This window comes from Myotis davidii, unplaced genomic scaffold (genome assembly GCF_000327345.1).
Source record: "Myotis davidii unplaced genomic scaffold, ASM32734v1 scaffold78, whole genome shotgun sequence".
NCBI lineage: Eukaryota > Metazoa > Chordata > Mammalia > Chiroptera > Vespertilionidae > Myotis > Myotis davidii.
Genome location: NW_006290305.1, coordinates 5,344,782 through 5,361,162, shown reverse-complemented (window position 1 = coordinate 5,361,162; position 16,381 = coordinate 5,344,782). Strand labels below are relative to the sequence as shown.

The window sequence follows — 16,381 nt, the reverse complement described above, 5'->3', positions numbered from 1 at the left end:
AAAGAGAGAGGAGAAACATTAATGTGAGAAAGAAGCATCATCTGTTGATCCCCCCACACACACACATTTGCCCTGACTAGGGATTGAACCTGCAACCTTTTGCTGTACAGGATGATGCTCCAATCAACTGAGCCACCCAGCCAGGGCTATAACATACACATTTTATCTTTAAATTGTTCCCAGCAATGTATTTAGTGTAATAATGTCCTCCAAATCTACCACTTGGTTGTATGTTCCAGTGGCATATTGGAGTAGTATATTTAAGATGTAATTACAATAAAAGGAGAAATCATTAATGGTTTCAAGGTTTATCTAAACAACTAGGTTGAGAGATACTCATTCAAGCAAAATAACAGAACATCCTCTGGAAGTGATCAGAAATAAAAATGATCTATTAAGAATTACCCAGAAGGTTTTGTATTTAAAAAGGTGTCAATTGTACAGCACAGCTTCTTGTACGATTGTCACTGATTGGCATGTACACACGGAGTGAAACTCAGATGACCATGGCCTCTGTGCACTTTGTGTTTCTCCCTGACCTTGACTATCTTCTCCAGTCTGATGGCCACAGCTATGTTCAGGCTGCAGAATCATCTATAAAATCTTAATGTGAATGCCTTTTGAAAGAAACATTGTTAGTATGTTCCCAATGGAAACAGATGAAAAAATTATAGCTTGACGTACCCTACTTCTCTGACATGACTCATCTTAGCATAAACCCATTCTAGAATGTACAAGACACAACGAAGGTTAAGTTTTTCAAGAGCCAGTTGAAGCATGAATGGAAAACCCAATGAAAGGATAGAAAGGGGTGGTACCAACATTCACTTTTAATTACATTTTTTACCAATGAAACAAGAAGAAAATTCTAAAGTGAGAAATTTGAACACATAATTTTCCTCCTTTCAGGATGATTTGTCAACCTAGTGAGGGTGACGTGATGGCTCAGATGCTGAGCACTATCTTGCTCTGATTAAAAAGGTAGAAGGCCTTAAAAAAATGGATTCTGTTTAGTGAATTGAACATTACCTTCCTAATATTTTTCATCCTGAGCTCATTTAGCAGAGGAAATGGATATTTCATCTGACGTTGATGTGACATTCCATCACATTATACCATAAACAGGACAAATGGTGTTTTGGAAATGAGAAAGCAGGAGAGCTAAGACAGCCGCCACTGTAAGGCTTTGGTTATCTCATTTCAACAGATATTAAATGTGGGTGCCAGTAGTGTGATCATCAGCTGCTTCCTACGTTGTATAAATTGCTTAGAAGGAGTCTTTTGCCTACCAGATGTGACCTAGATTTAGATTTCCAAAGACAGAGGGAAAAAATCTCTATTGTGTTAAAAAAAACACACACAACAACAATTGCTGGTAAAATGCATGGTAAATGAGCTTATCTCACTTTTCCAGGTGTTTGGTTTAATATGTTATAGAATTACTGCTTCATTTATGAAAAATAATTGAGGAAACTATTCCAGCAAATCAAATTTGGATAAAGGCTTAGGATAGCAATTGTGTTGTTAGCAAGTTTTAAAATGGCAGAAAGAGCAGGGAGTCAATAGAGATAATAAAAATATAAAAAACTGTGTTTGAGAAGAGTTTTTTATAAAAGGGTCAGTTATGAGTGTGCTATCCAGCTCATGTTATAATGTAGTAAAATATGGAAGAACAATGTGAACAATTACACTCCTTTCAGTGATTTTGAAAGCTGTTGAAAAAGTCAAAGCTTGTCTGTCTGCAGGCTCTGATAAGTCTGTGTTACATGCAGCCAAAAAAAAATTAATGTAACATCTCTATTCTCTCTTACTCACCCTCTTTTCTTTCTCATTTCCTTTCATCTTTAGGAGCTGCTACTCCAAAACCTGTCCCAGAACCTGAGGAACCAACAGACCATACAGTTAAAATTGCTGGAGTCATTGCTGGCATCTTGCTGTTTGTTATTATATTTCTTGGAGTTGTGTTGGTAATGAAGAAAAGGTGAGCTCCTCACTATTGTTAAAGATGTGGTGCTATGCCATTGTTGCCACATTGCTTCATGTGTGTGAAAATGGTCAGTTATTGAATTGTTTTTTTTTTGTTTTTGTTTGTTTTTTTTTAAATATATTTTATTGATTTTTTACAGAGAGGAAGGGAGAGGGATGGGGAGTTAGAAACATCGATGAGAGAGAAACATTGATCAGCTGCCTCCTGCACACTCCCCACTGGGGATGTGCCCGCAACCAAGGTACATGCCCTTGACCGGAATCGAACCTGGGACCTTTCAGTCTGCAGGCCGACGCTCTATCCACTGAGCCAAACCAGTCAGGGCTTGAATTGGTTTTGATGACTAAGACACATCTGTGACTCTGATTGTTGACATTTTTCATCATGTAGCATTCAAGGTTATAGGACAACATTTAGAATAAAATGGTTATTTTGTATGAATAGGCAAAGCTAATCATGCCAAGTTAACATAAAAATCACGTGTTTTCCCACAAGTCAGTATGTAAAGCTCTGCAGAATCTTTAAAGACATTTATTCACCAGGCAACGTTTAGTACTTATTATTGATGTGTTAACATATTTGATGTTCTTGGGGATACGAGAAAGAAGACTTCCTTCTCATTATAACGAAGATGAGGATGACAGTGTGGAGCCCATGTTATGTGCAGGCACCATGCTCGGGGGTTAATCTGCACAACACCCCAGGAGAAAGAAACTCTCAGAGAACAGCCTAGCAGAAACACTGGGCATGATGTGGTTAAGGATGAGAACTAGAGTACATAGCATGTACTGTCAGTCTCAGTACATGAGACTGCACTGTCTAGCGAAGGGGTGGTCTCAGGGAGCAGAAAACAGAGACAGCTATAATAAGCAATTCTTACCTCTAATGCTTGAGAACTATACAGTGTCTTCTGTTTTGTGAAAATAAGCAAAAACTCATTTAATAATAATACAATGTTCAACTTATACAAAAATTATCAACATAAAAATAGAGATGGCAAAGGAACTACAGGATAAATTTTCCCAAACAGGGAATACTCAGATCTTGTTTCTTTATAGTTTTAAAATAATTACAGAGTAGGAGTAAAGTCATGGATGGTTGGGGGTGAGGATGGAGAGGATTGGAAAATGAGGTCTTGAAAGCCTTATCTGGTCATCTATGGAGGCTGGAGGTGGCCCTAAAACAGGCTGTTGGCCTTTAAGCAGGTAGTAGTTTGATATAATTTTTATCTTAGAAAGATCACGCTGATGTTAGGGCTGAGCACAGTGTGGGGGAATAGAACTAGGGTCAGAAAGACTAGTTGAATGAAGAGGGGGCAACTTTAGAGAAATCCGGAGAGAAGGTAAGTTTCTGTAGCCATCTGGAAGCAGAAGCTGAGGGAGATGGAACAGTGCAGAAAGAATCTAGTTTACTGGCTTAGACAGCTTAGTGGAGATATTAGAAGTGACCAAAATGTGAAATATAGAAAACAGAACATATTTGGGGAGTGAAAATGGAGAGTTCATCTTTACACTTTTTAAAGTTGACTCTCCCTGTAAAGTCAAGTGGACATACCCACTAGGCCATTGGATATGCTGGTGTGAACTAGGATATCCAGTTGCCATAGTCAAGGTTATCGACATGTCCTGGAGTGGAATCCATAGGTTTGAATGAGGTCACTCAAAGTTAAGTGTAGAGTGAGAAGAAGGAAGTCAAGGAAGAAGATAAAACCTTGGGTAACAGCAGTATTTAAGGGGTAAGTTAGAATATTTGTGTGTGTATATATATATATACACAAATGCTTCTTTTTTTACTTCTTCCTTATTTGGTGTTCATTATTGTAGTCAGGCCTCAAGACAAAGTGTTGCTCTGTCCCAGCTGTTTTTATCACTCATGGGTCCCCATCATTTGAACTCTTCCTTTCCATTTGTCATACATCTCTATTCCTTTCTCTCTTTTCCCCCCATCATTTTATTTCTCTTCTTATTTTTAATTCTTTTTTTCCTTTTTATTTCACTTCTCTGTACCTCTTTTCTTTATAATTCTTTTCTTCTTTTTTTTGGCTATTTATCTCTTTATTTCTTCCTCCATATCTCTTTCTTTTTTATTTTTTTTTTCTATTTTACTTCTGTCTCACCTCTCATATTTTTTCTCCTGGATGTACTTCATCTCTCTCCACCTTGATGTTTAAGCATATCATGGTCTGTACTATTGGGTGTGTTTTTTTAGTACGATTCTGTATAAATTCTAAGCAACACTAGGCCTTCCATGGCTGCATATTAAAATTAAGCATTTTGGATAGATTTATTATCAATTCTAGAAATATGTGGAGTTTTGTGTCATCTGGCAAGCAGTTTCCCTTGTGACCTTAGCTAAATGTGAACTCACCCTCCCAGAGTCTATATCTACTGGGTCTCTCAGGTATCATGGAGGTGATGTCATAAATTATGCACTTGAAGATATTACCTGTGGTAACATATGCCCTTGATACAATTTTAGACTAAAACCAATAACTCATATTAAATTTACATGATTATTTACTACATAATCATCTTTAAAGCGTTGTTTTCACAGCATGTGCTACTTTTGTATGTGCTTTTTCCAAATATAGATATGTTCTTTGTAAGGCAATATGCTGTGCCTATAAGTACAAACCTTGTATGATTTAGACCTGAACAGTCATGTGGTACAAACTTTCATATTTAACAGAAATTCTTAAATTTCCAATTGTTCAGGGTTTACCCAAAAATGTTTTAAAAGTTTTGTTTTTAAACATAATAGTTAAAACATGATAGTAATCATGGATAAGTTGCTGGAGTGTTATTGATGGTTTGGTTACATGGTTTGGTTATCAGAAACACCGAATATATTTTTTACTGAGGAACACTTGCCATCTAACATTTTATAGTTTTAGTAAAGCATACATTACAAAATGGTCACCACAATATATCTAGTGAATGTCTATTACCAATTACGTAGTTACAAAAATATTTTTCTTGTGATGAGGACTTTTAAGATGTACTCTTAACAATTTTCAATTATGCAATGCAGTATTATTACCTTAAGTCACCATGCTGTACATTACATCCCCATGACTTATCTACTTTATAGCGGGAGGTTTATACATTTTGACTTCTTTCCTCATTTTAGCCGTCCCTCTATACATTTTGACTTCTTTCCTCATTTTAGCTGTCCCTCGCCCCCACAACTCCCAACCGCCAACCCCAAGAGGAATACTGAATCCAGACTTGGAATTCCTACATCTGTATGTTAACTAACTTGGTGATTCTCAACTTCTCTTGGCCTTAGTTTCTTCATTTGTAAATTGAGAGATTTGCACTATATGATCTCTGAAGTCCCTCCCAATTTCAGAATATCAGGTTTTCTGTTATGTAGCAGCCTATGGTGACAGTACTATACATTTGCTATTCTAGAAGTACAGTGAGTGGCTCATTACTGTATTTCATTATTTAAACATACCCAGTGTTTCTTTCAAAGGCTCTCTTTGCTCAGTCAATTCAAGTCTAGAAGTGTTAGTTGATGAGTGGTTTATCTTTTAGGCACAAGGGAAGGAGAGAGAGGAAAGGAAAAGAATTACCTCAGGTGTGGGATTAAGTGTAGTATTGGTCATTTTGCGGGTTAGAGCCTAATGCTAATCCAGCTTGACTTCCGGTCCTGTGTGAGCTCATTAGCCTGTTTTTCTTATACCCACAGTACTGAGTCAGCCAGCACAAATGTATGCCATTGGTTGTAAAGACAGACTGGGCCCAAGAGAAAGTATGGCTGAAAAAATTCATCAAAATTTCTTGAAATACAATTGGATGTCCTTCTGCTGAGGAAAAGTCAGTAGTTACTGTCTGTGTTTGTGAGCAGGCCAGGCCAGGTGGGCCTAAGATCTTGAGAAGAGGAACAGCAAATATTATTGGGAGGCATTTTCAATTATTGGCTTAACTAAGATGTGTTACCTTCTGAAAGACTAACCTTCTATATAAAATAGTTGTTGGCCCATCCAGTGTGGCTCTGTGATTCAGCATGGACCTATGAACCAAGAGGTCGCCAGTTTGATTCCTGGTCAGGGCACATGCCCAGGTTGCAGGCTTGATACCCAGTACGGGGTGTGTAGAAGGCAGCTAGTCCATGATCTTTCTCTCTGATTGATGTTTCTATCTCTCTATTCCTCTCCCCTCTCTCTCTAAAAATTAGCAAAAACATATTTTAAAAAATAGTTGCTAAAGGGAGACCTCTAGTAAACATGTAAAATCTGCTCAACTCATACTGATGGAATTCTTAGGCAATGATCATTAAAAACAGAAGTGTCTATGAGTTATATTTAGCTAGAATGTTTTATAAACCTTTCACAGATTAATGACTAATTGTTAATTTGTTTATAAATATTAATCCATTTGAGCCTTGCCTGGACTAATTTGAAATATTTTCCTTAAAAACTGATTCAAAGACTTTACATTGATTACCTGTTTATTCCCTAAGTAAAGCAATTTTTTATTATATTTATCTTTCCCCAAAACATTCTTTCTTTTGAGGGTGCAGTGTTTGATGCCACAAGTGTTAAGAAAGGGCATGAGATGAATAAAAGTTTCATACATGACAATATACTCTCAAAATTAAATAAGTTGAGTAGGAGATATGTAGCTTTATCATGTTTATCATGTATTATTAAAATATCTATATTTTTAACAGTTTCCATAAGCAATGATTTATCTCAAAACATGTTTAACAGAATTTAGCATACAAGCACCATCAATTTTAAGCTGATCAATTATATTTACTATTGTTCTAAAATTTCTATAGATCTTTTAAAAATTTGAGAATATTTATATTAATTAAAAATTGAGAACATTTATATTAATTACAATAAAATTCCAGTCTCAGCTGATGTGGTAAATAGAAATTACAGAAGTTGTGGCTCTATAGAAATAATCAAAGAGATATGCATTTATGGTCAAAATAGCAAATGTTACCTACTCAACTACATGAACATTTGTTTTAGGTAAATATAATTATTTTAATTCTGAAGCACTATACATCTACCTTCTTTCCACAACACATTCTAACAGATGCATATTTGTCATTAAATGCAAAAATGCTACACATTTCGTTAAATATTTATATTTAATCCATTATATTATATTTAAACAGTACTGGTACTTCCAAGGAAAAAATCTCAATAAAAATAGGAAGTATTTCTGAAGATATCATGAAACAAAAAGGATAAAAGAGAAACTGATGAAAGCCCTGTTTTCAAAGAGATGCCTGCAGCATGTGGCTGGCGGCAAGCTGACATTAAATGCAGTTCTCCCACTATACCTGTTTACCCCCGAGATAAGAATTTCTGTTCCACTCTAACCAAGTGTGCGTTGCATGTGGAAAATACTTTAAGTCTGTAAGTTTTATTCAAAGTTCCTATTTCGAAGTCACATTTTCAAAAACTGCATTAAGGAAAGTAGACATTTCTTTGTGATTGTTACTTAGAATGTGTATACTTAATATGCAGCCACATAAATAATAGCCAGATGCCAAGACTTCTACTCTAGCGCATGCGTTGGTATGCATGAGACAGGAAATACGTACACACAGATGAACATCCATATGGCATCCTAATCTGTCGACTAGCTCATGCCCTTCAGTTTTCTAGATGATGATTGAAACAACTTGTTGTACAGACGTAAGTTAATCAAAATGACCTTTTTAAGGTCTCCTCTAACCTGGACTTCATATGATTACCTGAATAGCTCCTACATGAGCCACTGTTTTGGATTCAACCAAAAGGTTTAATAATATTCCATTAGGGGTTCTTTGGGAGCTCTTTATAAGGAAGGTTTTATTTTAAAACGAGTGTGGGGGGATATAGGCACCAGTGTTGTCATTTTACAGGAGGAAAATGTCAGAGAATGATAATCTTACAAACCTGGTTAGAATCCCAGCCTCTACTTGGTAGCAGTGCAGACTTAGATGAGAAATGTGATGATAGTGTGTGCCTCATAAGGAAAGCATGAATATTAAGTGATATAACTCATGTACACAGGTGGTGCTTGATAAATGATAGCTTCAGAATTATTATTGGAGGTTGGGAAGTTCAAGGTGACATAGGTAATACACGCCGAGCCTGGGATAAATCCAGGTGTGTCTGATGGTTAAGCACCTTGCTACACTAGTCATGCAATAGAACTCTGAGATGCCTCTTGCTCTGTAACACTCAGATGCTTTCAGTTTACTTTGCTGTAAGCCTACCAGTACTTGAAACTTTGCCAGCACGTTTTAATCTTCTTTTTGAGCTATCATTGGAGAATTAGCTAAATAACAGCTTTTTCCACTTCCTTCTTCACAAAAGTGTTTTTTAAATACCTTCAGATATATGTACTTTGTGTATTCTTTGAATCTTAACTTTACTTCAGACAGCTCACAGTAGTGAGGAGACTATCTTTGTCTGGTTTAGTGAGTGAGAGAACTTGGTGAAGTTTCCTCATGAGCTGTCAATTAGCGGAGCCTTTGCTCTTCCCCTTCTGCCTCAGAGACAATTGCTAGAGCCTAGGTGAGAGGGGCCCTAGAGACAAATGCTTGCGTGCACACCTTGGCTCTGTGGCTCTAGTTGTGTGACCCTGGGCAAGATACAGTTTTGTGGCCCTCATTTTCCCCAGGTGTACCACGGGCATAATAATAGTATATTTACCCCCATAAGAGTGTTAGGAGAAGATAATTAGTTATTACCATTGCATTGCTGGTCCCGATAAATATTAACTATATTATTAATAATATTATTCATAAACTATATTATTAATAAACAAAACATTAGCATATAATCTATAGCTGACTCTAGTTTCAATGTGCATTACATGCTGCCTCGAAGCCTGGTTTCCATGCAAGAAGGAGAACTGCTCTTTGGCCACGCTCACCCAGCAGTGTTCCTGAGGCAGAGGCTGTGCTCAGGCCAGGGGATGGCTGGAATATGCGAAAAAATTCTCTGCAGAGAAGTAAAGCAAAGCCTCCTACCATGTGTGGGGACTTCCCTCTACACCCAAATTTTTCTGAGGGGGCATGGCCATGGCATTCAACTCAAATATTTTGGGCAGCAAAACCCATCAGGCCCTGGCCAGGTGGATCAGTTGGTTGGATTGTCAACCAGTACGCCAAAAGGCTGTGGGCTGAATTCCTGGTCTGGGCATATACCTAGGTTTTGGGTTCAATCCCAGTCGGGGTGTGTACAGGAGGCAACCAATGTTTCTCTCTTATATCAATGTTTCTCTCTCATACACTCTCTTTTTTTTTGCCTCTCTCTCTAAATCAGTAAACATATCCTCTAGTGAGGATAAAAAAAATAGAAAATGAAAAGAAAGTATCAGACTCAGACCCAGTAAGGGGCCAAATGGTCTGTCTCCAGGGGTCAGAAAAAAAGGGCAGCCTTGCTCTCTTCAGGGTGCTTACTAGTGGCGTGCGTGTATGTGAACTCCCTGCTCAGCCAACTATCCCAACCCCAGGTCAGGATAGGCCTCTGGAGCCTCTGGCGGTGGATCCTTTGCCATGTGACCAGGCACCAGCCCTGAACCTGCTGGACCGTCACCAGCTATCTCAGGGCACAATTGTCCTATTGGTTTCCATTTTTTATGCCCTTTGGCTTTCCAGCACAGCTCGTTTTTACCCAGTATTTTTTAGTGTAGCTGACTAAAATGTTCTTTCGGTGTATCTTACCTCTGAGGTTCAAGTCTAATAGTCTAAAGATGTTAAGAGTGGTTGCGTATTTATCACTGAAGTCAATGGTTCTCCACACCTGATGTCTGCAAACAGCATGTGTTGACATTCCCAGCTTAGTCCCACCAAGGCTGTTAATGTTCTCCAAAGGGTATATGTCTCCATTCGTGTTGTCATGGCTTCACTTTCTACAGGGCAGGGCAAAAGTAGGTTTACAGTTGTGAGTGCCCAGAACTGAGTTATTCTTGTGTTATTATTTATCAATATTGTGTTTTCCATCTGAACGACTGTAAACCTACTTTGGCACCACCTGTGATTCGTGGAGTGGGAAAAACCCAGGGCCTGAAAACTAAGGATATTTCACTTGGGATCATTGTCTAAACCTGTCATCTTACTCAGTGAATCCAGGAATTCAAACTGACCGGTATCATTTCTTCAACTCTTACTACTTTCGTTTTGTACTAATGAGTAAGAGAGTATTGAAAAATACTTCGAGTATATGGGGGAAAATTATATTTATATGGGCGAATTTCTAACCTGACTTCTTTGGGCAAGCTTCGTGATCCTTCTTCTACTAACATAAATCTAAATTTCTTTTTAATAAGAAGAATTGTATCTGGAATCCTTAAACCAGGTTCATGTATAGAAATTCACATAAAATTAATTGTTAACTAGAATAGACCGGAGCTACTGTGTTAATGGAGGAAGGAATGCTTTATTTGTTTGCTTGTTTGTTTTGGTGGATCTCAGCATTACAAGATGCAATACGGTAGTAAATAATAAAATGACTTGAACAGGAAAGGCATGTTTTTGCCAGTGTCCTCCTAAAGTGAGCTTCAAAGGGAATAATGCTTCACTAGACCTACTGGATGCAGCTTTTGTTATTTTCACACATGCTATTTCCTTATTGGCACTGCAGTGGTGGAACTAAAGTTAAGCTATTTTTATGGCAACTAGTAAAAATTGACTCATTTATTAAATTCAACATACTTCTATTTGTAAAAACAACATACTTCTATTTGTAAAAACAAAAAAATTGCCAAAAATATAGTCCAGGTTATCTATCTAAGAATGGCCCATTTTATCCCTCCTGCACATGCGTAGGCATGAATACACCTTTCTAAAGTTAATTATGTTTCTGAGGTGGCTTGAAGCAGCACCTTCCTGAATAGCAGAGTTCTAATTTGGACCCAGAAATTGAGTACTTTCCTTACTCATCGCCTCATTTCAGAGCTCACAGCACATTCTCCTTGCATTCAGGCTCTTGAATTATGTGGGTGCCACCTGTCTTTTCTATTAAATTATAGCATGTGAAGGGCTGTGATGTGATCCTTTTTAATCATCTTTGACTTCCCACTTCCCACATCTAGTACAGTACTTTTCCCATCGTAGATATGTAGTATATTTAATAATTAAAGACAAAATATACTTCTTTAATACAAGTCCTTCAGTGCAACACTAGACTTTGAATTGCTTTGGCTTTTTATTTATAGGGATGTAAATTGTATAATATCATAATATATTTTATTAATTTTTTGAAGTGCAGGCAGTCTGTGGACAGATTTCCTGTTTTAATGGAATGATTTCTTAAAAGTTTGAATTCCTTAAGTTTTTAATTTGAGATATCAGAATAGTTTAAATGAATTGAGATATATTTAAATTCAGATGCAGCTTAATTAAAAGAAAAATATGCTCATAACTATCATTTACTTAAATTATCATTTATTTTTAAAACCTCTTTGAGTCTTTTAGATACATAGAGTACTCTGTTGCATATTTTTCACAAGTAACATCAATTTAGATAAAAATTGTTATATTCAAAAAATGAATAAACAGCCTCAGGATGAATTTTTCTTCATGGTATGAGCATTGGTCCTAAATAAATTAAAATATCCAATTTTTCAGGTCTTCCATTCAGTGGGTTTATAATGGAAATGTTCAGGCTGATGTCTAGCTATGCCAGGACTCTTTATAATTCACCCAGGTCTTCTCATTTCCAGGCCAGACTGCTAATAGCTCTCCCCCTGCATCCTTGCATGGAATTGTTCCTTTGAGTGTGTGTTTAATAAGAATTTGTGATAAATAATGGTTCACTTTATAGTTATTGGGAGCTAACGCACTGTCCTTTATCTTTTTACTTGCTTTATCCAAAGCCTGTGGGTTGTGGGTTTGAGTCAGCAGTCAGTTTTTTGAAGAAATTGGCCATTCCTCCAAGAGAGTGGTCAGCTTTAATGCCTAATTCTTAGGCACCATCTTACCCTTTACCAAAAGGAAGAATGGAAAATCTCAGAAATATGTTACGATCTTAAAAATGAAGTGTTGGCGTAGCATTAACTGAAATTCTTAACTCAATGGCTGTCATCTGGGAGTGGTATTGCCCACTTAGGGGACACTTGAAAATGCGTGAGGGTATCTTGCTGAGACTGGCTTCATTATAAATTGTGTCTGTGGACTGAATAATTTTGTTGCCCAGGTAGTCAAGATTTTTCTTTTATCATTGGTTGAGCTAGGGTTGACTCAGAATTCTGATCCTAAGATTCATCTTAAGAGTCATAGCCAGAACTGCCTCTGGGGCCAGTAAAGGGGATTCATCTGAGTGAACGGGAAGCCCTGGTGAAGACTTTGCCTTGAGAAGGCATCTGTTCAGGTTCAGTCCGGTATTCTCCAGTGTTACCAGTCTTCCTGTCCCTGCCCCCTGCCCACTCAGAGAAGCAATAAATCTTTATTTTATTAAAATTTTTTATCATTGGCAACTAATCAATTTTTAGATGTTGTGTTGGCCATGTAAAATGGGGTATCTATTTATTAATTTGTGATTCCTAATTCTAGTGTAAGATAAACCAAGCAGGGGACATGTAAATGATGACATTTTAAACCCCTTTTATCATCTACCTGTTTTGGCTATAAGTATTGTCTTATACCAAAAAAGAAAATAGACTTTTTGCCCAAGATTCCTCTCTGTCCAGGTGCTCCTTGGTACATATGATGCCATCTGATAGCAAAACGGGCCTGCAGTGTATTTTGTGAATAGGCAGGTCCTGCTTAGAAATACATGATAACCAAGCTTCACTTATCCTGTTGGTGATGCTCCCAGGTGGTTTGGATTATGTCCCTCCAGTTTATAAGTAGAGCCCATCCCTGCTTTCTACACTAAGAATTGCTACTGACTCCTGGATCTCTCTCTAATCCAAGTTGGGAATCTCTGGACACCAGAGGAGCCTCAGATAGTAAGTAACATCTCTAAGATTGCTTTCCTCTTGGGAGTAACATTAAATGTTTAAAAGTTTGCTTACAGCAATCATATTTCTGGTCTTTTAAAATGGCTTCCCCACTGTAGGAGAGAGCACCAGGCTGCCCCGGCAATGTTCACCTTTGTGGATGGCCATGTTCCAAGGGGCGCTGGCCCACACCAGCGCAGCCTTCCCTCCAGGGATGACTTGCTGACGGATTGTGCCTGGCTGACCAAGTCAGAGCCCTGGGTGCTGTAGGTTCTCCTGCTGCTTAGTGCAGAGCAGGACACAAAACCAGGAAACCTGGAGATTGTTGTGAGAACAGGCTCTTTGATGACACTGTGGCTGTTGATTTCTTTTTGCAGCGTTTGAGAAGGAGTAAGATTTATCAATCTGCTGTAATCTGAGAATAAGCAGACAATATATTTCCCTTTAGATCCATTAGCCTCCACCCTAACAAATGCATACACACACACACACACACACACACACTATCTATATGAGACTTCAAATTTAAACCATCTCCTGAAGTGCCCCATTGTCCAATCCACGGCCTGGTGACCCCACTTGACATCAGCTGCAGTTATGAAAGTGTCCTGCTGCTTTTGCTGCAGTGAATACTATAGCCCAATGGGCACATAACACACCAGACACCACAGCCCTACCACCCTCTCCACAGTGGCATCTAGCACCTTCTTAGGAGCCCACGGACGCCTAGGAGCCACTGCCCAGCCTCACTGCAGCTCACTCCCCAGGGCCAGGCCCACCCACTTTCACTCCTTGGCAAGAAATTGCTCAAGTGCCTGAGCGCCACAGACTTCCCTTCAAGAGCAGTGTGATTTTCCGCTATCCTAATTGCTGGGCTGGCACCTGAGCTGAAATGACCCATCCATTTGGATCTCCAAACAGCTTCTAACTCTTGACCCAAAACTTCTCCCAAAATTCTAAAATTGTAGGTTTTTTATAACCTGGAACTTTGAGTGCTGGCCTGATTCTGTAAACCTTGCCTACATCTGGATTAAGTCTAGTGCAGTGAATGTCCCCTCCGGTAGCTGCGTGCTGTCAGTGTTGTGACCGTGAGGTCCAGGCTCTTCACCCCTTAATTAGTGCAGTGCCCCTCCGCTGCCCAGAGCTGATACCAGGTTGTTAACGATCACTTCCCAGGGAAGCCTGCCAAACACAGAGCCCAGGACAAAGCTCTCACAGAGGAACAGAACATAAATAAATGGTTCTTACACTGTGTGCCTTTTCACTTTTATGATTGACACTGATGTAAAGAATAACAAGGGCCACACCATTGAACTGCAGTTATAAGTCATTAACTAAAATGATAATTCATTATGTGAACGGAGAAATCAACTCTAGGAAGAATGTGGTTGATTAATGAGCATCATTAGCAAGTTCACAGTTTCAAAGGTCAAAATTATCGATCTGATGATGTATGGTATAATGCCACACTCTTCATTGATGCTCAAGTCCTTTTTCTAACAGAGAAAGTTAAAGGAAATTACCAACAATTATTTTAATACTATGTGTTCTATGACTTATAAAACTTTGAATTCTCAATATATCTTTTAATTACTATTCTGACCACTGAATTAGCATTAGTATTTTTTTAGTTTAAATTGAGTGTACTCAGCCATCATTTCTATTTCAGATGTTACACTGCTAATTTTAGTGAGAATAAGTGAAGAACTTACAACAATTAAACTGGAGCTCTGAACAAATTACAATCAAGCTAAGCTGAAGTAAATGATATAGCCATATGGAAGATCCGTAAATTAAGAGACAAACTAAGCAGAATTTGGAAAAACTAATTAAGGCAGATTTTTGGTTTCTAAAATGTTGTTCATTATGATGTCTTAAGGGGCCTACTGGAGAAGACTTTGTTAGCCAAGAAGTCTCCTACTTAGTTCATTTTTGTGATTTGGCAAACGCAGCCTGTTAAACTTCTTTCTCTAGTAACATGCAATCCCTTTTTAGGTGTGCATGAAATGAAAAACATACTAAACTAGGGCTCAGAAATGAAGCACTACTGATTTTATTTGCAAAAACGTCTTTCTAACTATTTACCCAAAGGAACTAAAAGCAGGGTCTTGAGAGATATTTGTATACCAGTGTTCATAGCAGTGTTACTCACAATAACCAAAAGGCGGGAGCTACCAAAATGCCTATTGATGGAGGAAAGGATAAACAAAATAGGGTATTTACATTCAATGGAATATTACTGCCTTAAAAATGAAATTCTGACACATAGTACAACATGGATGAACCTGGAGGCCATCATGCTATGGGAAATAAGCCATTCACAAAAGGACAAATACAGTAAATGAAGTACCTAGGGTAGTCATGTGCATAGATACAGAAAGTAAAATGGTGGATGCTAGAGGCTGGGGAATGGTGGAATGGGGGGGGGGAGCATTTAATGGAGCTGAATGTTGGTGATGGTTGCACAGCAGTGTGGATGCACTGAATGCCACTGAACTGTACACCCAAAAATTGTGAAGTGAATAAATTTTATTATGTATATTTTTCAGTTTTAAAAACTGTACTAATGTTGGTGGACAGAATGTTTAGACAGGTTTTGAACCATTGTTGCTGCCCTCATCATTCTAGTCATTTGTCTGCTAGAGCATCAGCCCAGCCTTGGTAATCGCAGACTAGCCTTGTAATGGAGTGTCTGCCTTTTGTACTGCTAGGCCTGGGCTGGCTCAGGGAGTTACTTTGTCCAGCTCAGCTCACAGCAGGGCATACTGATGAGTTTGGGACACGGTTGCCTGAGGCTAGGAGGTTCCACAGAAATACATCAAGCCTCATGTGGAGCTTGCAGCCTGGAGTATCCCAGCATTGTTACTGACAATGATGACAGTGGGAAAATCAAACCTCCTCAGAAAAGCACCTCCTGAATTGTTACCATATACCTCCGAAGCAAAGCAGGATGGCCGCCTACCTGAAATCAGTGCAGTATGCACTCACATTACTTGTGATGCACTTATTTCAATCATAAGTGAAGAAAACAATGGGTTCTGCTGCCATTATTTTCAGACACCAGTGAGAGGAATACAGTAAGCATGAGGCCCATGGCTTTCCCACCTGTCAAGTTTTTATTTTCTCTACTAGTAACGGTGACTGTGGCACAGATTGTCTACAAACAGAATATGAATGTGTCCAGCATTCCAGAAGCTCACAGCGCTTCAAGTGAAATCCACATAGCTCCCCACATGCAGGCCTCGGAGTGCGTGCAGGTTCAGTCTTGTGGGTTTAATTTAAAAAATGAAAATAAAAAATGAATTCACTATATGCCCCTTAAAGCTTACGGCTAGGGTTTCTCTCAGTTAAATAAAGCTTCAGCTAGTGGGTTCTGAATTACGTTCTGGGTTGCCTGGTTCTAAGTAGCTTTTCTGTACAGAGTAGACTTGGTGGCTCTGAGCCGACTAGGAACTCATTGAGGGGAGGAACCATGGCCTAATCACCTTGGTCT

At 38.5% G+C, this 16,381-nt stretch overlaps 1 protein-coding gene across 3 annotated transcripts in view; it reads left to right on the top strand.

Annotated features, from left to right (window-relative positions):
* PTPRM (protein tyrosine phosphatase, receptor type M) overlaps positions 1–16,381 on the top strand; it is a 466,311-nt gene that overhangs the window by 270,753 nt on the left and 179,177 nt on the right. For all 3 annotated transcript variants that reach the window (XM_006763285.2, XM_015563601.1, XM_006763284.2), the window contains one exon: positions 1,849–1,981. In XM_006763285.2, the coding sequence (XP_006763348.1) occupies positions 1,849–1,981 (133 nt within the window). The remainder of the gene's footprint in view (positions 1–1,848; positions 1,982–16,381) is intronic.